We start from the raw sequence: 26,862 nt of genomic DNA on the forward strand, positions 1-26,862 counted from the left end.
CCAAACCGTTTCAATCAAAACACAGCCTTATTGGGATTTCCGTAACTCTATGAATCATGAACTCTTTCTCGTATGGTTTGAGAAGAAATTGATCCCATCCCGCTCATTGACAGTGATGGGTAATGCCTCATATCATAACGAAATAACCAACAAAGCGCCAACACAGTGTTCTAGAAAGTTGGAAATAATTAAATGACTTGAAGAAAATAACACTTCTCACAACTGGGAACACACAAAAGCTGAGCTGCTAGACATTATGAAAGGTAACTGTGATCAACAAACATACACCACTGACATCGTCGCTAAGTTGCATGGACGCCAGGTTGTGAGACTGCCTCCATATCACTGCCAGTTGAATGCCATTGAGCTGATGTGGTCACAAATCAAAATTACATTCGTGTGGTAAATTCAAACAGCGACTAGAAACTTTGCAACCCTCAACAACATCAAGAGAGGCCATAAATGAATGATCTGCAACAGTCTGGCAAAAATGCGTACGCACACACAGAAAATAGAAGACGAGTTCGTAGAGAATGACAGTCATAAATCACTTCATTGAACGTTTTGTGCTTGACTTAGATGATGCCAGCAGTAAGGAGTGATTCTCTCTCTCTCTCTCTCTCTCTCTCTCTCTCTCTCTCTCTCTCTCTCTCTCTCTCTCTCTCTCCTCATGATTCATAGCGTGAACCATAGTTTTCACATTACTGAAGCAGAAAAGGCCAAAGGCAACAAAAAAATAAATAAATGGGTAATAAGGCCAAGCGCACTACAAAAAAAAAAAAAAAATTTGCAGTAAAAAGCCAATTTTTTTTACTTTTTTGTATCTGATAGACTGGCCACCACTGTTTCCGATGATGTTCTTGCCACTCCTGTATTGATGAGGATTTGGAATGGTAGTGGCTGCTCTGGAGGACGTGGTAGTAGCTGCAAATTGTTGGTAGCGTGGAGGTCGTGGGTAGTGGTTTGTATTATGGTACATTGTGCGAATAAGACACAAATTATGAGAGTTTTTCTTGATTTAATGATGGACAGGATGTACACGCGTGATACCGAGACACATTTGATTACAGATATGAACTGACGCTCTGAACGGACTGCGATCTCTCTGAACTGACTCGATGTGCTCTCTCTCTCTCTCTCTCTCTAGACCAGGGGTGGGCAACCCCTGGCACGTGTGCCAAACGTGGCACGCCGATGACTTGTTTCTGACACGCAATAGCACAGGCTGTCATAACAGCAGCCGCAAAGTTTATATATATTTAGCGGTACAACAATTAAAATTTAAAGATTATTAGAGCATGTTAGCATTATTCAAACACATTAGCAGATGCCACATAATGTATAGGTCACTGGGAAGTCAAGGAAAGCTGGCTAAACACTGGGGACTTTATATTATCAAGCTTGAAGGGTAGGTATGATTTAAAAAAATAAATAAATAAATATGGCATGTCATGAGGAAGACGCGGAGTGATATCATAATATGGGAACTGAGATTTTTTAATATGCTGTGTTAACCCTGGAAAGCGTAAATTATTATTCCGTAATAATTATATTGACAAAATTCTGTCATAGTAACTTTCAATGTTCGTAAATTGTATTTTCTTTAAAATGTATTTGGAAATTCAAAATTGGCACCCGTGTAGGTATTTCGTCCTTGGAAATTCTTTCGTATATTTGGTATAACTCTAATCGGTGAGACTGTTATTTTGAAATTATAGTGAAGTTATTGGAGTGTTTTCACATGTTTTGGTGGGGCTAACGATTTTAGAAAATTTATTTAGAAAGCCAAGGGAACTACTTCTTGGGGCGATGGGAAGAAGCTGATCAGAATAAGGACGGTTTCCCCTCAAGACTTCAGTCGTCTTCTGCCTTTGGTTGAATGTAGGTGTATATTGCTCTCTCTCCGGCACGTGATATTTTTTTTTTTTTTTTTTTTCAACTAGATTCATGTGGTAAGACCAAAATTGATATATATTTTTTTCTATTTATAATATTTATTACTACTAATCAGTCGTCTTCTGGGTTTGGTTGAATACAGATATGAAGTACATAAGACCACAAAAATCACCAATTTCCGCCCGTTCCGCTTATTTTGAAAATAATTCTTCAGTTAATAACATATAGTTATGATGATGATTAGAAGTATGTTTTCTTTATATTAAATTGATCCATGTTTTTTTTATTTTTGACCCAACATATAGTGAGACTTAAATTAATAGATTGTGATTAAATCGGGCAATATTATTTTAGGCCGTGTACTGAATATTAGGCTACTGTATATTCATATTTATTTATTTATTTTTTTTTTTTCAGCAAAGTCTGCCCTATCCCGCAGCTTAAATTGGGAATACCCACACCAAAATTTATTAAATAAACATTCATTTGTTAACATCAAACAAAATTAGAGTAATATCAATGAATGATGTACATGCGAATATATATGAATGATGAATGTAAATAATAATAATAATTGTTATAACTGATGCGACTGATACAATTCCACTTTCAAATTTACCGAATGTTATACGATATGTACTGAGCACTGAGCTGCAGTGGACGACTGGAGTGGCGAGCTGTGTATGCAAGTGCCACACACTTGGTCAGTCTTCCTCATGGGCCAAAAAAAAAACGGAAACGAATTCCGCGAATTCAATTTCAGTGTGACAATACCCTCAGTGGAAGAGAGTTACTTGTAACAGTACATGCTACACAACAAGGCCTGAAGCCATACAGCTCCCGATGTCTCATCTGAAACCTGAACCTAATCCATTGTACACTAATTGAGATTGGTGTGTTCAGGAGTGAATGTAAAAATACTAACAAAACATTATAAAAACGTTTTTGGCACAAGGAAGTGGCCGTGTTCATATAATCCATCCCTTCTTTATAACCATGATAAGGACTTTCGCTCTGCAGACATGATGTTATTCTAGTACCAATGTCTTAACAAGCTAATCGTTATTATTCCACAAACTTGACCAAAGTTCAATATTTCTTTTTATCATGAAATTGATCAATTAGTGCTCACTGGCCACACTGAATCAGTTGGCCCGCTGGCCTGCAGTTGATCACACTGCTCTAGACCATGTTTTTGTTGTTGTTGTTGTTGTTGTTGTTGTTTCACTCTACATAAATATAAGCAACCAAAACGACCGTTCGGGGGATGGAAAAAGATTTTACTAATTTGACTCATCACAACACAATATACGGCATTTCTAAACTCAGAACCCTACTTAAAGGGGTTACTGTTTATAGGAGGTCTAAAATTACATCAGACACGTAAAAAAACAACAAAATTTACGTCAAAATTCTGCCTTGAAACTCGCGCCCCATGAACATCACATAATTGATTTATTCTATTTTTCTTTATTGGTTTTTAACAGAAAAAAGAGAAAATAGGACAAATTGAACGGATTACCATGGTAACAAAAAAAGAAAAACATACACACACTCAAATTAATACACATACACACACACACACACACACACACACACACACACACACACACACACACACACACTCGACACTCACACACACTCGACTTAAGTTAAAAACAAAAAATTTTGTCTTGGGAGGCGGCGAATGAACTCGCCATATAAAATAAGCTTATTGTGGTCAAATGGAATATATTTAAGCCATACATTCAAGAAAAGGCAAAAAAAAAAAAAAAAAAATTTGGTAATTCACGTCAAACTAAATATCCTCAGGCCAAATGCTTCTTAAAAAGCCAAAATTGAGGTGTTTGTCCTAAAAAGACCAGTCTGGTAACTTTAGTGTCGACGCGCCTTCAATGAGAGGGTGCTTGGCTGAGTGACTTGAGGGACACCGCCGGTAGCGGCTATGGAGAATTGTACTCGTACAGTACACATCATGCACACATATCTACAAGGCTATCACAAGTAGTGGTCATAATGGCAGTAGATGTAGTTGTATTATTATCATTATTATTATTATTATTATTATTATTATTATTATTATTATTATTATTATTATTATTGACATTTCACGGATATAATGGTAATAGAAAATTAGCAGTAGTAGTAACTTTAATGCTATTATTCCAGTAAATAGAACCAGAAATCCTACTGCAACCTTAACTTTAAAAAAAAAAAAAAGATAGAATAGAATAGAATATGATAATATATTTCCACATCCTCGGTGATCCAGCCTTTGTGCACCCTGCCTCCTCCTCCCGCAGGTGGCTTGGTGGTGATTGTGATGAGACATGAATACCTGACGATTGTCGACGCGTACAGAGACAAACTGGAGCCTCACCTGGCCAGTCTGGAGGAAAGAAACTACTGGACGAGGGTAAGAGAGAGAGAGAGAGAGAGAGAGAGAGAGAGAGAGAGAGAGAGAGAGAGAGAGAGAGAGAGAGAGAGAGAGAGAGAGAGAGAGAGAGAGAGAGAGAGAGAGAGAGAGAGAAAGAGAGAGAGAATCTAACCTACTATTTCTTTTTACAGGTAACACGAAAAGTGGTCCCTAATTATTTCTGTGGTAAGGATGGATTCGTTCTGACTTACAAAGTACTGTAACACACACACACACACACACACACACACACACACACACACACACACACACACACACACACACACAGAGAGAGAGAGAGAGATAGCACACACACACAGAGAGAGAGAGATAGCACACACACACACACACACACACACACACACACACACACACACACACACACACACACACACACACACACACACACACACACACACACACACACATACATTCAGCCTATTCCTAAAAAGGGTGACCGTTCTAATCCGAGAAACTACCCTCTTATTGCTTTAATTTCCTGCCTATCTAAAGTTTTTGAATCTATCCTCAACAGGAAGATTCTTAAACATCTATCACTTCACAACCTTCTATCTGATCACCAGTATGGGTTCCGTCAAGGCCGCTCTACTGGTGATCTTCTGGCTTTACTTCTTCTGGATCTTACTGAGTCTTGGTCATCCTCTTTTAGAGATTTTGGTGAAACTTTTGCTGTTGCCTTGGACACATCAAAAGCTTTTGATAGAGTTTGGCACAAAGCTTTGATTTCCAAACTACCCTCCTACGGCTTCTATCCTTCTCTGTGTACCTTCATCTCAAGTTTCCTTTATGACCGTTCTATTGCTGCTGTGGTAGACGGTCACTGTTCTTCTAAATCTATTAACAGTGGTGTTCCTCAGGGTTCTGTCCAGTCACCCACTCTCTTCTTATTATTCATTAATGATCTTCAAAACCAAACTTCTTGTCCTATCCACTCCTACGCTGATGATACCACCCTGCACTTTTCCACGTCTTTCCATAGACGTCCAACCCTTCAGGAGGTAAACATTTCACGCAGGGAAGCCACAGAACGCTTGACTTCTGATCTTGCTAAAATTTCTGATTGGGCAGAGCAAACTTGGTATTGTTCAATGCCTCAAAAACTCAATTCCTCCATCTATCAACTCGACACAACCTTCCAGACAACTATCCCCTCTTCTTCAGTGACACTCAACTGTCCCCCTCTTCTACACTGAACATCCTCGGTCTGTACTTTACTTATAATCTGAACTGGAAACTTCACATCTCATCTCTAGCTAAAACAGCTTCTATGAAGTTAGGCGTTCTGAGACGTCTCCGCCAGTTTTTCTCACCCCCCTCCCCAGCTGCTAACTCTGTACAAGGGCCTTATCCGTCCATGTATGGAGTATGCTTCACATGTCTGGGGGGTTCCACTCATACCGCTCGTCTAGACAGGGTGGAATCAAAACCTTTTCGTCTCATCAACTCCTCTCCTCTAACTGACTGTCTTCAGCCTCTCTCTCACCGCCGCAGTGTTGCATCTCTAGCTGTCTTCTACCGCTATTTCCATGCTAACTGCTCTTCTGATCTTTCTAGCTGCATGCCTCCCCTTCTCCCGCGGCCTCGCTGCACAACACTTTCGTTTTTCTCTCACCCCTATTCTATCCACCTCTCTAACGCAAGAGTTAACCAGTATTCTCAATCATTCATCCCTTTCTCTGGTAAACTCTGGAACTCCCTGCCTGCTTCTGTATTTCCACCTTCCTATGACTTGAATTCCTTTAAGAGGGAGGTTTCAACACACTTATCCTTCAATTTTTGACTACCGCTTTGACCCTTTTATGGGACTGACATTACAGTGGGCATTTTTTTTATTGGATTTTTGTTGTCCTTGGCCAGTGTCCCTCCTACACACACACACACACACACACACACACACACACACACACACACACTCCTTCACCAGCCTCTGCTGCTGGACTGTCGCGATCGCTTACAAAAGGAAACATAAATGGTCACAGCTGAGGTTGTCCTTGATGGAGATCGTGGAGAAGCGAAAAATAAAGATCAATAAATAAATTCAAGAAAACATGAGTAAGTGAAAAACGCAGCTCTTGTCACAATAACAGCCTGTCGCTTGGTGGTTCGAGGACAGCGGTGCCATTTTTCCCCAACTGTGTGCCTGCCTGGGATGAAGCTTGGCTGTATCTCTAAAACTAACCATAGCATTTTTTATTCCCACACTCTTCCTCGAGCGCCCTTGACGAACCAGTATACATTTAGGAAATATTCCTCCCGTTGACCTTACTGGCGTTGCTTCGAGGGGACGACAGGGAGCGGCCACCCCTCAGCTGCTTCAAAAAGGAAGCCCACGCAAGCACAGTGCTGCTCACACAAGGTCCTCAGGAACAAGTTCTCATCTCATTCATATATCGTATTATCTGCATCATCCGTTTGCACCAAATGTTTGTCATGTGTAAGAGTCAAGGTCAATAACATTAACATTCAAGGGTAGTGTGTGTGTGTGTGTGTGTGTGTGTGTGTGTTTTAAGGCTTTGTATTTCGATCACCAATATATTTTTTTCTGTATTTGTTACTTCCTTACATAATATTCACGTATATAATTTATTTAATTTTGAAACATTTACTGAAATAAATAAATAAATGAATAAATAAATAATAAATATATATATAAATATATATAAATATATAAATAAATATATAAATATATATAATAAATATATATATATATATATATATATATATATATATATATATATATATATATATATATATATATATATATATATATATATATATATATATTTATTGTTGTTGTGAGGTGATTAACTACAATAACGTGGTTAAGTGTGCCCTATAAAGTGCACGTAACTCGTATGCACCCTTTATTACGTGTATGGCAAAACTTAAGTTTTGCCATGGGAACATATTATCAATGATGTTGTATTAATTATTTCAGTATATAATATTTTGTGATCTAAAACATTTAGGCTCATATGTAGTGTTATTCTATTTCATTAAGTGCTATTTGCTGTGCAGGCTCAGTGTCATTCTCTAACATTAAGTGGTCTTTGTTGTGTGAATTTAGTGTTATTCTTTACGTATTTGTACTACCGTACTTTGCTCTGTTTGATTGAAGTTAAAGGTTTCAAATGCCTCTCTGTTTCCACATGCCTTCAAAGCTTGTGATAATGAATGCACCCTTAGAAATTATGTAACAAAAGCAAGTTACAGGCCAAAGGCATAACACTTGTGTTTAGTTACAGGCCAAAGGCATAACACTTGTGTTTAGTTACAGGCCAAAGGCATAACACTTGTGTTTAGTTACAGGCCAAAGGCATAACACTTGTGTTTAGTTACAGGCCAAAGGCATAACACTTGTGTTTAGTTACAGGCCAAAGGCATAACACTTGTGTTTAGTTACAGGCCAAAGGCATAACACTTGTGTTTAGTTACAGGCCAAAGGCATAACACTTGTGTTTAGTCGTGCTATGCCTCTGAGTTTTTTTGTTTGTTTTATTGTTATTCGGCATTTTCTGTTTTATTGCTTTCCATGAAGTTGTATGCATTGTTATTATTTTTTTTTTTATTATTATTTTTATTTATCACCATTACCACTATTTTGTTTCACTCCCTTTCATCACCACCGCCACGAACTACACGTGGATCTGTCATTCGCTGGTATTTGAACGGTGCATGTCACGGCTGTGTGCGACATGAACTGAGGAGTGACATCTCGCACCGGAGACTCACAGCTCAGTCTGCAGTCTACACACACTCTGTATTAGCAGACAAATATACTGAAGAAATTAGTGGGGAATGTGATTCGGTCACCCACTTAAGACAGTAACTAGTGCAACAGACACCAGGAACTATCCCAAGAACGGAGAAGGATGGAGTCCCTCGAGCCATGGGTGCAGTCACGACAACAGTGAACAATGGCGGCGATGATACGGTACTTCAATGGCGGCAGCGGTACAAGACGGTGCCATTTCGCCACAAACATATGGAAATAAGGGAAGCTGCTAAAGTCAGTAAGCCTACAGGTGGAAATTCAGACTGGCAGCTTTTCTGCCATCTTATAAAAGTAGAAAAAAAAAATCCAAGGCCAATCAAGCTTAGTTTTGTAGAATGCTTTTTTTTTGGGGGGGTGGGGGAGGGGAGGGGGGCACAAAGAAAACCGTGTCCTCTCTCATAACTGTCCCAAGATTAATCTTTGCCTGCACTCCAGTGCAAACTTCAAATAATATTAAATTCCCTCTTGCTGTTTTTAGTTTTGCCTTCCTAAAATGAAGAAAAATCAAACATTAGTCCTTAACGGAAATCAACGGAACTTTAAAAGCAACAAAGATTGCTGCTTAAAATATTAATATGAAAACAAAATTATGGAATGGTTAAAATATTTAAAACACAAAAAAAAAAAAAAAATGTACATATAAAAAAGAAAATGGGAAAAACCATAAAAAAAAACTTAAGCGCTAAAAATGGGAGGGTTGGTATATTAATTAATGTATTAGTTAATTAGTTCAATTTAAAGTGAGTGGGTATTGACCCCACTGACCCAGACAAGTGCATCTGGCGTTGTTCGTTATGTGCTCAAGACACTGACTCCAGTGAGCCAGGCCCCAAGACCCAGCGGTGTTGTTGTTACGTATCTTCCTCACTTGCCTCCATGTTCTCCCTGTGCAAGGATGAAGTTCTTCCCAATACTATATTACTGAGAAAATAAATAAAAAAAACAGTTAAAAGGCAATCTATAATTTGTTTAAATGACCAGCATTCTCCACAAACACAAGGAACTCATGTCCCAGGAAGGGAGCCCTCTCTCCAACTATCACCAATATCTGGAAACGTGTGCGACCCGTCCGGAGACTGGCCAATGCAGTCTCTGAGTGACGCTCCTGCACATGGACATAAATCCATGTGCAGAAAGTTACAGAAGTTATCTCACCCATCTTAGTGGTGGCAACCAAATCCTCCCACCTGCCCTGCCAACTGGCAAGAACTGCCACGCTTACACTGGAGTATAAGTCACAAAAGAGAATGGGGGTGCAAGGAGTAGCCCGAGCTGCCGCCAGCCTATCGGCCTTCTCATTCCCCTGAACTCCATCATGTGCAGGGACCAGCAAAACCCAACGTGGTAGCCTTGACGATCTAAAAGGAAGAGCCGCTCAAGAATCGATAAAACAAATGGATGAAGGGAAGAAGGGCTAAAATGTTGAACAGCGGAAAGAACACTGCGAGAATCGCTAAAAATAGTAAGAGATGAGATGGGAAGAATAAAAATAATTCTTAATGCTAGGATAAAGGCAGACAGCTCAACCGTAAAAACAGAAACAACACCAGGAAGGCCACCACCTCCACACAATAAAGGAAAGATAACAACTCTGACTCCACCTTCGGATTTTAAACTGTCCATAAACACAGGGATGGAGTCGAAATGTGTGGAACAGTGTTCCAAGAATAACGAACGGGACTCAAAATGTGTTGAAACGTTTTTATTAGGAATATCAGAGCCACAGACAGAAATATCTTGGAAATGTCAGTAACCAACACTGGGAAATCTACAGGGACATACAGAAACAGAAGGAACATTTAATGCCGCCATAGCAGATGCAACCCTGACACCAAAAGGTTTAGGCAAATTCGAGTGAGACATATATATGAGGACGTGAATCACGAGAGATTGACACACAAGAAACAGAGTCAGGAAGACACTGAACACGATACCAGCACCTCAATAATAAGGACTGGTGATGCAAGTCCAGCGGAAGGAGTCCAGCATCTATAAGTAAGCTTGGAATTAAGGACGAGCGGAAAGCACCAGTTAGTGAACGAACACCGGCGTAGTGCACCGAGTCCGTCACACGAAGTCAAGCCTCAGTAGCAAACGAATAAACCTCACAACCATACTCCAACTTAGAAAGAATAAGAGTTCGGTGCAAAAGGAGGAGGGTCTGTCTGTCAGCATCCCAAGAGGTGTGACCCAAGGCTCTTCATACATGCTGCCTTAATATGACAAAGGTGAGGTATCCAAGTCAGGCGTCTGTCAAATATAAGTCTCAGGAAACGAGTTTTCTCCACACAAACTATTCTTCTGTTCTATAGATACAAATCTGGATCAGGGTGAGCACATCGAAGACGGCAAAAATGTATGGCCACAGTCTTCAAAGCCGAGAAACGAAATCCCCGAGTTGCGGCCACTGAGAAATCCTCTTAATTGCTAATTGCAACTTCCTCTCAATCAAAGGCATCCGCGCCACAGAAATATAAATTGACAAGTCATCAACTTTGAGCTGCCATGAACTCCTGGAAGCACACCAGTGACACTGTTTACAGCCATAGTGAAAAGTGTGACACTGAGTATAATTCCTCGCGGCACACCATCTTCAGGTGAACGAGCTTCAGACAGAACGCCCCAAATCAGTACCCATAAAAAAAGGATGAGATAAAAACTAGTGTATAAAAATAGAGTCGGCCACGGAGACTCAACTCAAGTAGACTAAGTGAAATGCCGTGACACCAAGCCATGTTATATGCTTTCTCCAAATCAAAAATTATTGTAACATGATGCTGCTTACTAGTGAATGCATCACATACAGAAGATTCTAGAGATAAAAATGCAATCAGATGAAGACCTCATTTTCCTAAAACCATATTGAACGGGCGACAAGTAATTCTCTCTCTCCAAGCATCACATGAGCCTCTCATTTGTCATTTTTTCCAGCAACTTACAAATACATGAGGTTAAGGAAATTGGACGATAATTGATCGGTAACTGACGGTCTTTTCCAGACTTTGCAAAGGGGATCATTACAGCAATACTCCAAGATGAAAAATCACCAGTATTCCAACTTACGTTATAGAGGTCAAGGAAAAAGGTAAAAGCTTCATCGGAAATGTGGTGCAAAAAATGAATATGGAATGTCATCGAGACCCGGAGATGAATCATGGCACTGGCACAAATCCAATACGTAGGTCAGATAAAGAAAATAGGACATTGTAAGACTCTCCACCAGGGGAGACTAAACTGACGCCAACAGACTCCAGGTGTGACGATCATGTGCCATAGGTGCAGACAGGAGCCCGCGCACACACGCACAGATAGGAGCGCGTGCGCGCGCGCGCACACACACACACACACACACACACACACACACACACACACACACACACACACAGACTGGAGCGCGTACACACCCACAGACAGACAGGAGCGCGCGTGCGCGCGCGCACACACACACACACACACACACACACACACACACACACACACACACACACACACACCACATAGACAGGAGCACACACACACACACACACACACACACACACACACACACACACACAGACAGGAGCACACACACCACACACACACATACACACACACACACCGCGTAGTGTAGTGGTTAGCACGTTCGGCTCACAACCAAGAAGGCCCGGGTTCGAATCCCGGGAGCAGTGAGGCAAATGGGCGAGCCTCTTAATGTGTAGCCCCTGTTCACCCAGCAGCAAGTAGGTGCGGGATGTAACCCGAGGAGTTGTGACCTCGCTGTCCCGGTGTGTGGTGTGTCATTGGTCTCAGTCCTACCCGAAGATCGGTCACTATGAGCTCTGAGCTCTTTCCGTAGGGTAACAGCTGGCTGGGTGATCACCTGACCACTGTAGGTGAATCACACACACACACACACACACACAGAGACTAGGAGATACAGAAACGGACTGGTTGAGGAGTGAGAGAGGAGTCAGGCAAGGATGCATTTTATCACCAATCCTTTTCAGTGTGTATACAGAGGAGTTAGCAGCTACAATGAGAAGAATAAATGCGGGAGTGAGTGTGGGGAATGATAAGCTTTCTGTAGTCTGTCTAGAACACGAATGAGGTTCTCGAAGTGATCATCAAAAGCTTTTCCTTGAATAATTACTTCATCTAGATACACATGTGGGGAGCTGCCTATAACACCTGCAAGCACAGTGTTAACTATTCTTCGGAAAGCTCCTGGTGCTGATTTGACTCCAAAAGGCAAAGAATTAAATTCTCAGTGCCCTTCTGGTGATGGAAATGCGGTTTTCTCCTTACTTGCTTCACCGAAGGGAATTTGATAATATCCAGCCAGCAAATCAAGGCAAGAGAACATTTTGCTTGTTCCCATTTGCTGCACCATTGCTTGAATATTTTGGAGTGAATATCTGTCATCTTTGATTTGCTTGTTTAAGGCGCAAAAGTCCAAACAAAGACGTATTCTGCCATCTTTCTTGGGAACTGGTATTAAAGGGGTGCTACAGCATCATCTTCAGTAGAGAAAACTTCTGGATACTTATCAAATAGTCATTTTAATGCATTATTCTCTCAAGTTCCTTCTGGATTTTCTCATTAATTAAATAATTTAGCTTCATTAACTTGGGCTCTTTGGAGTTTATTTCATGTTTGTCTTTGTGTTACTCCAGCTTCTGTCAAAGTGAAAGCATGTAAAGTGCAGGGTTGTGCTCCTCCTGGGCCTGTACCGGTTTCTGTCTCTGTTGCTTCCTGTCCTACATTAATATATTGAACAGTAAACATTTATCTGTTTTCGTTTGCTGGGGGAGTGTAATGTTTGCTATTCCTGGGCAGAGTGCTGGTGGTGTCGGATTGCTCTTGCATGGCTCAAAAATTCCTTCTTCTATATCCACCTAACCATCTGATGCGGGTGGCCTCTAATGCCTTTTACCGCGACAGCTCCAGCATACTTGGCTTCCGGTAGTCAATCATTATCATGGTTACTTCCATCGGCATATTTCCTTTCTTTTTATCCTTCTCGCTCTCCTTTCTTTCATAATTTTCTTCCTTTATTTCGCCACTTCTTTTCGGTATTTTCTTATCACTTTGCACTTCCTGTGCCGCTGACTCACTTGTACATTGTCCTTGGTTAGCTTCTTTGCTTTGTTTCTCTTCTACTTTACTTCCTCTTTCTCGTAATGGTATAACAGTGATCTTGCTATCGCACTCTGGTGTCACCGAGACTTTTATTTCAATGAAATTGTCTTTTCCTTTCCTCCTTACTCTCAGATCAATCTCAATTTTTCTTAGATCGTCTCTGCCTAGTGTGACTGGAGTAGGTAACTCTATTCCTGAAGTTACTACCGCAACTTGTTCTTTTACCTCATCTCCTGTCCGTACAATGATTCTAGTTTTACCTTTATTTTCTGTGGCCTGAGAGTTGATGGCAAAAATTGGTGCTTATCACTATCATCAGTCATTTCAGTGATTCATCTCTCGTACAAAGTTTTTTTTTTCTTTTCCATTAAACTTACGCGTGCACCTGTATCGAGCATTGCAACTGCATCTATGAATTCGTTTTTTTTTTTTTTACTTGCAATTCTATGGCTACAATGCTACATTCTCCTACTTCTGGTACTTCATAGCTTAAGTCATGAGTGCATACCTTACTTTCTTTCTTACTTTCTTTAATGGCATATCCAATGACCTTGCTTTCATTTTCTTAACTTTCATCTGCTTTATATGCATATAAAACAACGCGGTTTGTGGTTGGGGCGGTTCATCATGTTTGGTGTGGCGCCTTGCTGTCTGTCTGGACTCGCCCGTACAGCAACTCCACTTATAGCATTAATGGTTTGCTTGACTTTTTTCCCTTTCTACGTCTTCATCCCGTAATTTACATTGGGGATTTTCCTGTACTAACTTGAGTGTTAGTATGAGCACTTCAGTAGGACTTTGCCTTATGTTCTCAGGAATGAAGGAAATAAAGGACCTTGACGAAGTTTCTTACGATTTCCTTTTGAAAGATGTCATCATGTGGGTTTTTCTTTCTTTAGCGCTTTCCACAAAGTATCTAAGCGTATACATAACTCGATCAGAGTTTCCCCAGGCTTCCTGTGTGCCTCACTTAGGAGTTTCATAAGGACTTCTTAGTTGTTTATGTTAGGAAAAATGTATAATAAATATCTTTAAACAGCCTTTTAATCATAGCCATGAGTGTCGATAGCTGAGACTAAGTAGTCATGAGCGTGACCTGAAGAGTATTCTTTGGCTACCTCGATGCGACCTTGGTTGATCTAGTTTTGTGGTGCGAGAGTCAATGTTCAGTAGCCAGTGATGTGCGCTATGAGTGCAAGTTTTATCAGGATATCTAGGTTGTTTTCTCGATCTCCACAAAAGTAATGCAGTCCTGTGATTCTATCATAGTTAGCGTTCTTAGATATCAGGTCCGCCAGATCCGCTGTATGTACCATAGTTATGGGATTAAAATTATTGCTGTGATACCACCAGCAGCGCCAGTAGGGATTGCTGAGGAAACTGCTGTCACTGGTTCCAAGGAAATATCAGTCTCAATCGTACCGAGACAGTGTCCCAAAACCAATCAGCTGATACACTTGAACCAGAAGGAATGCGTGCTACGTCTGGAGAAGAATAAAGCGTTTGCACTCATAGATAACAACGTATGGATTTGAAGCACTGACATAACAGGTAATAGATTTCACACCTATACATATATCCCACCGGTAAGCTGCCACTACTATTGCGCCCCAGCCTCTGGGGGCGTATTCTCGTTGTTGTTTTCTTCGTTGCAGCATCGAGTATCAAGAGTACCAAAGGAATACAAAGGGATACAAAGAAAAACCAAACAGCAACAGACCTTTTGGTTCTTGCAAGGCTGTTTGATAACTACTTCTAACTAGCTACAGTGAGGTTTAGGTCAAGATAAAGAGTGAGGAATGTACGCCTCCGTGCCAGACACTATCACCTCTGTTATGCGCTCAGCACACAAAGACGGGTCTCTGACACGGAAGCAGTAGTCATTCCAAAGAAAATCAGCAAAATACCTCCTCAGGTTCCCCCAACTAGCAGAGGCAAAACACCAGAGGCACCTTCGCTTAGGGGGATCCTGAGGAGGGACTGGAGCGATAGGACAAGATACAGATATGAGATTGTGATCGGAGGAGCCCAACGAAGAAGAGAGGGTGACAGCATAAGCAGAAGGATTAGAGGTCAGGAAAAGGTCAAGAATGTTGGGCGTATCTCCAAGACGGTCAGGAATACGAGTAGGGTGTTGCACCAATTGCTCTAGGTCGTGGAGGATAGCAAAGTTGAAGGCTAGTTCAACAGGATGGTCAGTGAAGGGAGAGGAAAGCCAAAGCTGGTGGTGAACATTGAAGTCTCCAAGAATGGAGATCTCTGCAAAAGGGAAGAGGATCGGAATGTGCTCCACTTTGGAAGTTAAGTAGTCAAAGAATTTCTTATAGTCAGAGGAGTTAGGAGAGAGGTATACAGTATAGTATAGAGAGAGGTATAGAGCACAGATAAATTTAGTATGAGAGTGACTCTGTAGTCGTAGCCAGATGGTGGAAAACTCGGAAGATTCAAGAGCGTGGGCACGAGAGCAGGTTAAGTCATTGAGCACATAAACGCAGCATCCAGCTTTGAATCGAAAATGAGGATAGAGAAAGTAGGAGGAAACAGAAAAGGGGCTACTGTCAGTTGCCTCAGACACCTGAGTTTCAGTGAGGAAAAGAAGATGAGGTTTAGAAGAGGAGAGGTGGTGTTCTACAGATTGAAAATTAGATCTTAGATCACGAATGTTGCAAAAGTTAATGAAGAGAAAGTTGAGGGGGATGTCAAAACACTTAGGGTCGATACCAGAAGAGCAGTCCGACCTGGGGACATTTGTGGTCCCCTCCTCAGATGGGGACTCCAAGGCTGGTGTAGGAGTCGCCATGATAATTTTGAATTTTGAGTGAAGGGTGTGTGTGTGTAATTAGGTGCTTCTAGCTTTGTGTGAAGGAAGAGAGTTGTCTTTAGGGGGAAGGCTGTGACTGCCCCCTTATGTTGTGTTTTTTTTTTTTTTTTTTATGCAGGTGATGTAGTGGCCAGGAATGAATCGGCAGATGAGCTTCAAAGTTTGTTTGGTGTTGTAGATGTGTATGGAAGGGACTCTGGTGTGACACGTAGCAGTGACAAAAGCAAGGTGAACAGGTCAGAGGATGGCGGAAACTCAGTGTGCAGACTGGGAGGCAATGAGTTGCAACAGACTGATGAATGCAAGTACCTGGGGATGTGGATGAGTCCGAATGGCTGTGTGAAGGCGAACAATGAAAAGATAAGCATGGTGAACCAGTGGGTGGGTCGACTAGGAAGTGCAGCAAGGATGAGAGCCAGTAAGTATGACGTGCTGCGAGAACTTTGGAAGAGCGTGGCTGTTCCGAGCATTGTGTTTGGTATGGACGTGATTGTGTGGAATGAGAATGAACTAGAGAATGTAAAAGTAGGAGAGAATAGAGTAGCAAGAATGGCACTGAATGCACCAAGGTATGCAGCGATAGAGGCTTTGAGGGGAGACATGGGCTGGAGTACTTAGAGAGAGAGAGAGAGAGTAGCAGGTGGGGGAAGAAGTGTGTTAGGATGGCAGTTAAAAAAGGCTTGGAAACTAGGTGGGCTTTTCAGCGGCTTGAGGGGACGCATGTTGAGAGTGACTGGAGTATGATTGCTAGAAATGGAGAGGGTTTAGATTGGGGTGTAAGAAAGTGGAAGAGTGAGATGGAGTAGTGAAACATGTGGGACTGAGTGAATGGAAGAGTAAGATGGAACAAAAGAGTACTTTGGCGTGGTATTGGCGAGAGAAAGAGGCCCCGACGTATGCAAGGTGGTATAATGGAAGCCTGAGAGGCGATCTCTTTCGAGCGAGGGCACAGTGTATGGATGTGAATGCAGGGAGTTACAGATGGTCCGAGTCCAGCAGCGAAGTGTGCCAGACGTGTGACATGGGAGAGGATGAGACGGTGGAGCGTGTGGTGCTGGAGTGTGTGAAGTATGCCAGAGACAGGAATGAGATGATGCAAGTGGTGCTGAGGGAACTGGGGAACGTCACAGTGGAGAAGACAGGAAGGGAGTGGATGGTGTTGCTGCTGGGACTATGTGGGGAGACGAATGGAAGGATGATTGAGACTGTCAAAGTGTTTCTGCAGAAAATGTGGACCGCTAGGTGTAGGAGTTAGTGGTGTGAAATATGGCGTCTGTTTTGCGTTTGGAGACAGCATGGTAAGGAAGACTCCCGACTTTGTGAGAAGGGAAATTGAGTGCACCAGCATGGGAGGTGCTAAGATCCAAGACGTCAAGAGGAAAGTCAAGGAAGAAGTGCAAGAAATGGAAGAGAGAAGCCTGCTAGTTATCCAAGGAGGAGGCAACAACTTAGTAGAGGCAGGTGCTGAAGACACAGTAAAGGAAGTGATAGAAGCAGTGAGGGCAGCAGAAGAAAAGAAGATGTGTGTGGCTGTGGTGGGGGTCCTGCGGCGCCCACGGGAAGGAGTGCAGTAGGAGAAGGTCAGAAGAGAAACGAACCGCAAGATATGCATGGAACTCATGAAGGTCAAGATGGAATGGATGGCAGAGAAGAAGGGCAACGTGAGCTTCCTGGACATGGATGGGATCCTCGACCAGGACAAATTCTTCGGGACAGACGGGGTCCACCTCAACCACAACGGGAATGAGAGGCTAGGACGTCGACTGGCCGAGTGGATGAGGGCGAGGCAGGTGTGTTGTGTGGACGAGGAGGACCCACTGATGTCAGCGAACATGGAAGAAAAGAGACTAGCCAGGCAAGTAAATGTGTGAAGATTGGCTGTATGACTGTGAGAGGATGGGGTGTGGGCAAGTTTGAGGATGTATGCAAGGAGCTCAGGGAGTGGAGGTTCGACTTGGGCTCACCGAGACTCACCTGAGAGATGATGTACGAATGGAGGGATGCGAGTACTCGTATGTTATGATTAGAAAGGGGCGTAAGGCACAGGAAACACTGGGAGGAGGCGTAGCCCTACTCTACAAGAAAGAAAGAGGACTGAAAGTAGAGGAGATTGATGTGGGGGAGTGTACAAGTAGTGAGGATGTGCTTGCAGTCAGAGTGGAATGCATGGATGGTCGTGGCAGACCAGAGAAGGCGGTACTGGTGGTAGCGTACATGACTGTCATGGGTGAAAGAGCAGAGAGGGAAAATAGGAGGAAGTATGACATACTTAAGAAAGTTGTGAGAGAGCATGGAGAGGAGAGAGTGCTAGTTATGGGTGACATGAATGCACATGTGGGAATACTGGGGGAACAGGTGAACAGGAATGGTGAAATGCTTGGAGAGTTTGTTGATGAACTGGAGCTGGAAAATCTGAATGTTACTTTGGCTGAGGGGCGTGTGACTTGGAGTGCAAGAGAACAGGAATCGCCAATTGACTACGTGTTGGTGATTGGAAGAATGCGTGAAATTGTGTCGCATATGTGGATAGATGAGGATGGTTTGGTTGATATTGTGTCTGATCACAACATGCTGGTTGTGGAGTGCTTGATGCAGGGTGGGAATGAAGTGAAAGTGGCAAGTAAGAAAAAGAAGTGGAGACTGAGAGATGTAGGGTGGGAGAACTTTCAGGTTGATCTGAGTGAGAGAAGCTGGGACGACGAAAGTGTGCATGACGTGGAGCATCTGAATGAGAAACTGGTTGAGGACGTGAGGGGTGCTGCTGAGAACCAGATAGGGTTTGTGAGAGTAGGTAGAAGAAAGAATGTATGTAAACCATGGTGGAATGATGAAATCAGAGCAGCTAGGAAGGAGCGAAAGAGAATGAGTAGACAGTGTAGATGGCTGAGGAAAAAGAGGCATGAAAGCGATGAGGCAGAGAATGAGTATGAGAATGCATGGGCAGCGTATGTGAAGCAGCAGCGGTTGACGAGACGAATGATAATGAATGCTAAAGTGAAGAGTGAAAAGAGTGTGATTCAATCTTTAAGGGAGAAAGGTATGGAAGGTGGCCGTGAATGGTACAAGTTCATGAGAGGTGAGAATATGTGAGGCAGTGTTGGCGTGGAGAGTCTAAAAGTGGAGGGTGTAGTTATAACAGAGAAGGACGGAATCAGGGAGGCAATCAAAGGGTTCTGGGAAGAATGGGTGGTAACAAGAGGAGGCAGAGTGGGAGCCGAATGGGATGTGAGAAAATGGAAGAATGAGATAGACAAAGAAGTGAAATGTGTGGGACTGAATGAATGGAAGAATGAAATGGAAAGAAAGAAGACCCTGGAATGGTACAAGGAGAAAGAGGCCCCGAGTTATGAAAGGTGGTATGATGGAAGCCTGGGCGTTTATCTTCTCTTCCAAGCGAGGGCACAGTGTATGGATGTGAATGCAAAGAGTTACAGGTGGTCTGAGTCCCGCAGCAAAGTGTGCCAGATGTGTGACATGGGAGAGGATGAGACGGTGGAACATGTGGTGCTGGAGTGTGTGAAGTATGCCAGAGACAGGAATGAGATGATGCAAGTGATACTGACTGAGTTAGGGCATGATAGGAATGAAAGAGTGGAGAAGACAGGAAAGGAATGGATGGTGTTGTTGCTGGGACTGTGTAGAGAGGCGAATGAAAGGATGATTGAGGCGGTGAAAGAGTTTCTGGAGAGAATGTGGCGTGCCAGGTGTATGAACAATTAGGATAGAGGATGCTGTTCGTTTCTCTTTTTTTTTTTTCCCCCTTCTACAGGAGTTGCCGATCCAAAGGCCTGGCTCAGGAGTGATCCTGTGCCACCTGTACCATCAAGATCAAGATCAAGATGTACCATTAAGATCAAGATCAAGATCTGGCGCCAAGTTACTTGTGTGTTTTGTTGTCTGTGTCTGTTGGAGCGTCCGCGTGCTGCGTGGTGGTCAGTGGTCAGGTCACGCTGAGTGTGCGGCAGCTTGCGCCTGTGTCTGAGCTGGCCTGGGTCACCTGTGGTCACCTGTCCACTCTGTGTCTGGTGGAGGGAACAGACAAGACGTCAGCGTGGTGGTCAGTGGTCAGGTCACGCTGAGTGTGCGGCAGCTTGCGCCTGTGTCTGAGCTGGCCTGGGTCACCTGTGGTCACGTGCGGAGTGGCGGCGCCTCCCTGGGCTCACCTGAGGGCGTGCAGGTAATGGTGGGCGGGGAACAAGTAAATGTCGGGAGGTGAGTGACTAAGGTGGTGGTCACCGTCACTTGTTGTGGTTTGTTTGTTTGTTTGTTTGTTTGTTGATTTCTTTTATTCCCAAGACGTGGCGGCGCCGCCTGGCTGTCTGCTGGTGCTGCCTGCCAGTGGTCTGACCATTTTGTCGCGAGTGTTTGGGCGTTGTCCTTTCTGGGGATTTCCCGGCCCATACTGAGTGAGGTTAGGTTAGGTTAGGTTTTCTGGTCAAGATTTTCCCGTCACAGTGGTGGCAGCCACGCAGGACAAGACACACGGTAATTCTTAAGAAATACACCTCCACACGTATCTTATTAATCTTTTCCCCTCTCCCCCAACAAGCTTGGGGCCACGTGGGGAATTGGGTTTGTTTTTGGAGGGGGACATAAAAGACCGATAAATGGACTGAAAATCTAGGGAAATTTCTCTAAAATAAAAAAAATTTGGGGTAAAATTTAAGTTTTAACCAATACTCCAGAATAATTATATACCTATCCTAACCTAACCTAACCGGGGGGGCTGTGCACCCCATGAACACCCCCCCCTGCTATCCGTGGGGGCTGTGCCCCCCCTGGACCCCCCTAAGGTTAAAGTGTCATTAAACATCATAGACTTAGTAGCATGGACAAAAGCACCCTGCGTGTAAACCAACGCACGAACGCACACAGTGTAACTTCAGCACGGACAGGTAAGCAGGACGGATCTCAGGAATACTGGAGAAACTTTAGCATTGTATTGTAACCTTAACATCAACGAGCGATCAGTAAAACCTTTACAGACTTGTAGCTATACTACTTACACTTCTTGAAAGCACACCTTATTGAAAATAATCTTGGGTGCGTTGTTCTTAAGATTTTCCAGACACACACCGTCAGTAAGGTTAGTTTGGTCTCCTGGACAAAATTTTCCCGTCACAGTGGTGGCAGCCACGCAGGACAAGACACACACTGTCAGTTAGTGTTTTCTGCTTTCTTGTTTTATTTTTGTTATTTTGTTAATTTGTTTAATATTGTTTTATTTGTTTGTCTTGCAGGAGAACAGACGCGGTGAAAGAGCAAGGCCAGACTGGCAAGTCCTCCTGTCCATTGTGCCCCAGAGCCTCTCAGATCAGTGGCTGGCAAGTCCTCCCATCCTCTCTGCACCAGAGCCCCTCAGGTCAGTGGCTGGCAAGTCCTCCCATCCTCTCTGCCCCAGAGCCCCTCAGGTCAGTGGCTGGCAAGTCCTCCCATCCTCTCTGCCCAAGAGCCCCTCAGGTCAGTGGCTGGCAAGTCCTCCCATCCTCTCTGCCCCAGAGCCCCTCAGGTCAGTGGCTGGCAAGTCCTCCCATCCTCTCTGCCCAAGAGCCCCTCAGGTCAGTGGCTGGGGACTCAGAACACTGCACCACTGTTGGCAACACTTGTGTCTTTGTCACAAGTTACCACCAACTAAAAGTAATTATCTTAATCTTTGCAACAAGTCAGTCTTTTATTTATTTATTTATTTATTTATTTATTTATTTATTTATTTGGATAACCTGAAGATCCACCAGCCCAGTCTTACCACCTGAAGATCCACCAGCCCAGTCCTTTCTGGCCGTTCTATTGCTGCTGTGGTAGACGGTCACTGTTCTTCTCCTAGATCTATTAACAGTGGTGTTCCTCAGGGTTCTGTCCTGTCACCCACTCTCTTCCTATTATTCATCAATGATCTTTTAAACCAAACTTCTTGTCCTATCCACTCCAATGCTGATGATACCACCCTGCACTTTTCCACGTCTTTTTCTAGACTTCCAACCCTTCAGGAAGTAAACAGTTCATGCAGGGAAGTCACAGACTTCTGATCTCTCCAAAATTCCAGATTAGGGCAGAGCAAACTTGGTATTGTTCAATGCCACAAAAACTCAATTCCTCCATCTATCAACTCGACACAACCTTCCAGACAACTATCCCCTCTTCTTCAATGACACTCAACTGTCCCCCTCTTCTACACTGAACATCCTCGGTCTGTACTTTACTTATAATCTGAACTGGAAACTTCACATCTCATCTCTAGCAAAAAACAGCTTCTAGGAAGTCAGGTGTTCTGAGATGTCTCCGCCAGTTTTTCTCACCCCCCCCAGCTGCTAACTTTGTACAGGGGCCTTATCCGTCCATGTATGGAGTATGCTTCGCATGTCTGGGGGGGGGGTTCCACTCATACCATTCTTCTAGACAGGTTGGGATCAAAAGCTTTTTGTCTCATCAACTCCTCTCCTCTAACTGACTGTCTTCAGCCTTTCTCTCATCGCCGCAGTGTTGCATCTCGTGCTGTCTTTTACTGCTATTTTCATGCTAACTGCTCTTCTGATCTTGCTAACTGCATGCTTCCCCTCCTCCCACAGCCTTGCTGCTCAACACTCTCTTCTTTCTCTCACCACTATTCTGTGCACCTCTCTAATACAAGAGTTAACCAGTATTCTCAATCATTCATCCCTTTTCTCTGGTAATACTGGAGCTCCCTGCCTGCTTCTGTATTTCCACCTTCATATGACTTGAATTCCTTCAAGAGGGAGGCTTCAACACACTTATCCTGCAATTTTTGACAACTGCCTTGGACCCTGTTCAGTGACCAGCATCTCAGTGGGCCCCCTCTCTCTCTCTCTCTCTCTCTCTCTCTCTCTCTCTCTCTCTCTCTCTCTCTCTCTCTCTCTCTCTCTCTCTCTCTCTCTCTCTCTCTCTCTCTCTCTCTCTCTCTCTCTCTCTCTCTCTCTCTCTCTCTCTCTCTCTCTCTGTCTCTCTCTCTCTCTCTCTTAGGTTAGGTTAGGTTGGGTTGGGTTAGGCTTGGCTCAAGGAATACCCAAAACTCCATAAGACCAATCATTGTTAAACTGCACAGTAGACAACAGAAATATGACATAATGAGTGCATGTGTAACAGTTAAGCCAAACTTATATATCAATGAAAGCTTGACACCCAAACGCCGGTTACTATTTAAAAAAGTATGGGATATAAGAAAACAACATAGGCAAATCTTTCAACAGTGCTATACACAGGATGGTAGGATATATGTGAAGCTTTGAATTTCTAATCAAAAACATGTCATCACTACTGAAGCAGCACTTACAGACTTTCTAGATAAGTACCCAGCACTGAAAGGAGTAACAACCACTTAGATGTGAAAGTAAATTAATATAACTGCTTGTGTATGTTGAATGGTTTCTCCTACTTTTATTACTAAAATTACTACTGCTACTATTAATAACATCAATAATACTATTGCTGCTGCAACTACTACCACCACTACTACTACTACTACTACTACTACTACTACTACTACTACTACTACTACTACTACTACTACTACTACTACTACTACTATTACTACTACTACTTTTTTTTCTACTACTACTACTAATACCTCCACCCCATGTTTATTGATGTGTCAATTAGGGGCTCCATTACTTGGAGGTCATTAGCCCCAGCTCTCGCTAATGACTGTGGCATCCAACCATATCTAATACTCTATGATATAAACATTAGTTGTTAACTATAAATTCACTCTACCTCTACTCTATCTACTCTTATGCCACTCTCCACCACTGTAGCCTCGCAGTCAAGGCCTCCTAAGTCTGCAGGTATGGGAGTGGAATGCCTTGTCCCCCTGAGACACAGGAGGGCAGATCTGAGGAGGGAGAATGAGAGACGGCACCTCATCCATGCGACGACATGGCTCCTTGGCTGGTGCTTCTTTTCTGCCATTAGGTCGGCTAGTCTTGAGTAGAAGCACTGAGCCTTGGAGCCCATCCCGCCAGATGTGGTGAAGACCAGAGGTGTGAAGCTGCCCTGGTCAACGTGTTGGATTCTCTCCCCATACGCTCGGATCTTCTCCTGCTCATTCTTGCGGTGGGCGGCCTCCAGGGAGAGTTCGTGGTGACAGGCGGCCATCGGGTCAAAGATCCGTATGTCCACGAATGCTTTCTGTCCCCTTGTCCAGAACCCTCGTGCACTGACGTCGACTCGAGCCTCGTTGGTGTTGTTGGCTGTTCTGTAGCGCAGGTGCTCGCCGTCTAGCGGCAGGAGGGTCGGTTCAGTGGAGACATCGTGGCACACCTCCCTGAGCATGCTGGCGGTCAGATCTCTCACTACTACTACTACTATCACTAATACTACTACCACCATTGCTATTAATACCACCACTACTATTACTTGCTACTGCTACTACCGCTACCGTTATTATTACTACATTATACTGTTAACACCACTACTACCGCTATTACTCCTGCTACTACAACTACTACTATAATTACTATAGCTAATATTGTTAATACATTAACTTGCACGACTACTACTACTGTTCCTTATACTACTAATCCTCTTACTACTACTACTACTACTACTAATCCTCTTACTACTACTACTACTACTACTACTACTACTACTACTACTACTACTACTACTACTACTACTACTAGTACTATAACTACTATTATTGCCACCACTATCACTACTACTATTTATAACTGTTGATATTGATTATGTCCCTAATACTACAATTATCACATCATTTGATTTGCCTCTTAAGATGGCATTTATTTCATCTGATTCATGAGCCCATCTACTTATTTTCTTTGGCATACCTTAGGAGCCATATATGCTTTGTTGTTCTATCTTTTTTCTATTATTTGCTTGTTTGTTTGTTTGTTCTTTAGTATTACTTTATGGAAAATTTATATAATTCATTATATGATGATAATCTCATTAATAACACAACTAACACTTTCAACCTAGAATTAAGTCAAATTAAAAAAATTGCAGGACATCAAGACATCAACTGTTTATCTAAGTATTACAACTTTGAAGAATACACTTCAGCTTTAAACCCATTAGCTAACAACTACATCAGTGTTATACATATTAACATTAGATCTTTACAGAAAAACTTTGATATACTGAAGTCTTTTCTAAATTGTTTACCTAAACCACCTGAAGTCATTGCAGTGACAGAAACATGGCTACAGCAAAACACTAAACACCTTTATTTTTTGGAGGGTTATGAGTCATTCCACTTAACAAGGACTGTCAGAGAACACGGAGGGATCACTGTTTTTACTAAAAATCATATGAAAGCAGAACCACTAATGCTATATTCTTTCATTAATGAAAACATTGAAATCTGCACTTCTAAGCTAGAATTAGGGAACACTAAATATATCATTTCAGTAATTTACAGGCCCAACAGCAAACACATAGCTGTCAATGAATTTACTAACATCATGAATGAGTTATTAAATAACGACATATTCAGACATAATAAATCAATCATTATAGGTGACTTCAACATTAACTTATTAGAACACTCATCTCACCTCCCTACCAATTTGTTTCTGAATTCCTTACAATCACTTAATTTTTTCCCTCATATATCCAGACCTACAAGATTTCCTGATAGTTCTGCCCTTGGCCAACCTTCACTGCTAGATCACATCTGGACTAATTTCCTACCTCGCTCTCTATCAGGTATCATTCACTTTTCAATATCAGATCACCTTCCTATATTCATAAATATCAACATTGAAGCTTTTCCAAATACTAAACATAAGATAACATACAGAGTTATTAATGCCAATAATAATAACAGATTTACTAGTGAATTAGAAGGCATAAACTGGGAAGAACTACTTGTCCTGCCAAATACAAATGAAAATTTTAACCTTTTCCACAATATAGTTAATGAATGCTACAATAAATGCTTTCCTATCAAAACTAAATTCATAACAGCTAAAAGACTTCATAATGCATGGTTATCTAGTGGAATACTTAACTCAATCAAACATAAATGTAAATTATTTAAAATGTATAAATTAGGAATAGTTTCACATCACATTTTTAAACAGTACAGAAATCAGCTCACTCAAGTTGTTCGATCCGCCAAAACTAACTATTATCGCCAAATCTTCATAAACTTTAAAAATAATACGAAGAAAATTTGGCAAGCAATAAATGAACTAAAAGGTAACTTTCAAAATAAAGACACAATCAAGACATTGCAATATGATAATAAAGTACTAAGTGATCCTTTAGACATCTCACATGCCTTCAGTAATTATTTTTCTAAAATGGCACCTGATCTGGAGAGCAAACTTCCTCACTCAAATAAAAATCCATTAGATTACCTCAAAGAAAATTATCCTAATTCCATGGTAGTTCCCATTATCACTACATATGAAATGAATTCAGTAATTAAGTCTCTTAAAAACAAAACCTCTGATATAAATGATATATCGGCTACCATCATCAAAAGTAACTCTAATCTTTTATCAATCCCTTTAACAATACTTTTTAATCAGTCTGTAACAAATGGAATTTTCCCTGACAAGTTGAAAACTGCAAAAATTACCCCCATTTATAAATCTGGCCCTCATGATGACCCCAAAAATTATAGACCAATTTCTCAACTTACAATATTTTCCAAAATATTTGAGACATTAATGAAAAACATTTAATTAATTACTTAGAACACAAAAATATTCTTAATCCTTCGCAGTATGGTTTTAGACAAAATTGTAGCACTTTTAAAGCATTGAATAAATTTTCTAATGATATATTTACAGCTATTGACAAGAAGTTTTCTGTTTTATCAGTATTCATTGA

General features: G+C 42.1%; 2 protein-coding genes across 5 annotated transcripts in view; both read left to right on the forward strand.

Moving 5' to 3' along the window:
- Window positions 1–4,732, forward strand: part of LOC135096392 (methyltransferase-like protein 27) — a 38,901-nt gene extending 34,169 nt beyond the window's left edge. For all 4 annotated transcript variants that reach the window (XM_063997863.1, XM_063997860.1, XM_063997861.1 and 1 more), the window contains 2 exons: window positions 4,200–4,312; window positions 4,465–4,732. In XM_063997863.1, coding sequence (XP_063853933.1) covers window positions 4,200–4,312; window positions 4,465–4,536 — 185 coding nt within the window. In that variant the 3' untranslated portion in view covers window positions 4,537–4,732. The remainder of the gene's footprint in view (window positions 1–4,199; window positions 4,313–4,464) is intronic.
- Window positions 4,733–19,923: 15,191 nt separating this feature from the next.
- LOC135096562 (gastrula zinc finger protein XlCGF57.1-like) overlaps window positions 19,924–26,862 on the forward strand; it is a 13,103-nt gene continuing 6,164 nt past the window's right edge. Inside the window, exons 1-4 of the mRNA XM_063998141.1 lie at window positions 19,924–19,991; window positions 20,117–20,224; window positions 21,288–21,409; window positions 25,640–25,728. The gene's annotated coding sequence lies outside the window, so the exon portion shown is untranslated. The remainder of the gene's footprint in view (window positions 19,992–20,116; window positions 20,225–21,287; window positions 21,410–25,639; window positions 25,729–26,862) is intronic.

The sequence above is a fragment of the Scylla paramamosain genome, unplaced genomic scaffold (genome assembly GCF_035594125.1).
Source record: "Scylla paramamosain isolate STU-SP2022 unplaced genomic scaffold, ASM3559412v1 Contig4, whole genome shotgun sequence".
Taxonomy (NCBI): Eukaryota; Metazoa; Arthropoda; class Malacostraca; order Decapoda; family Portunidae; genus Scylla; species Scylla paramamosain.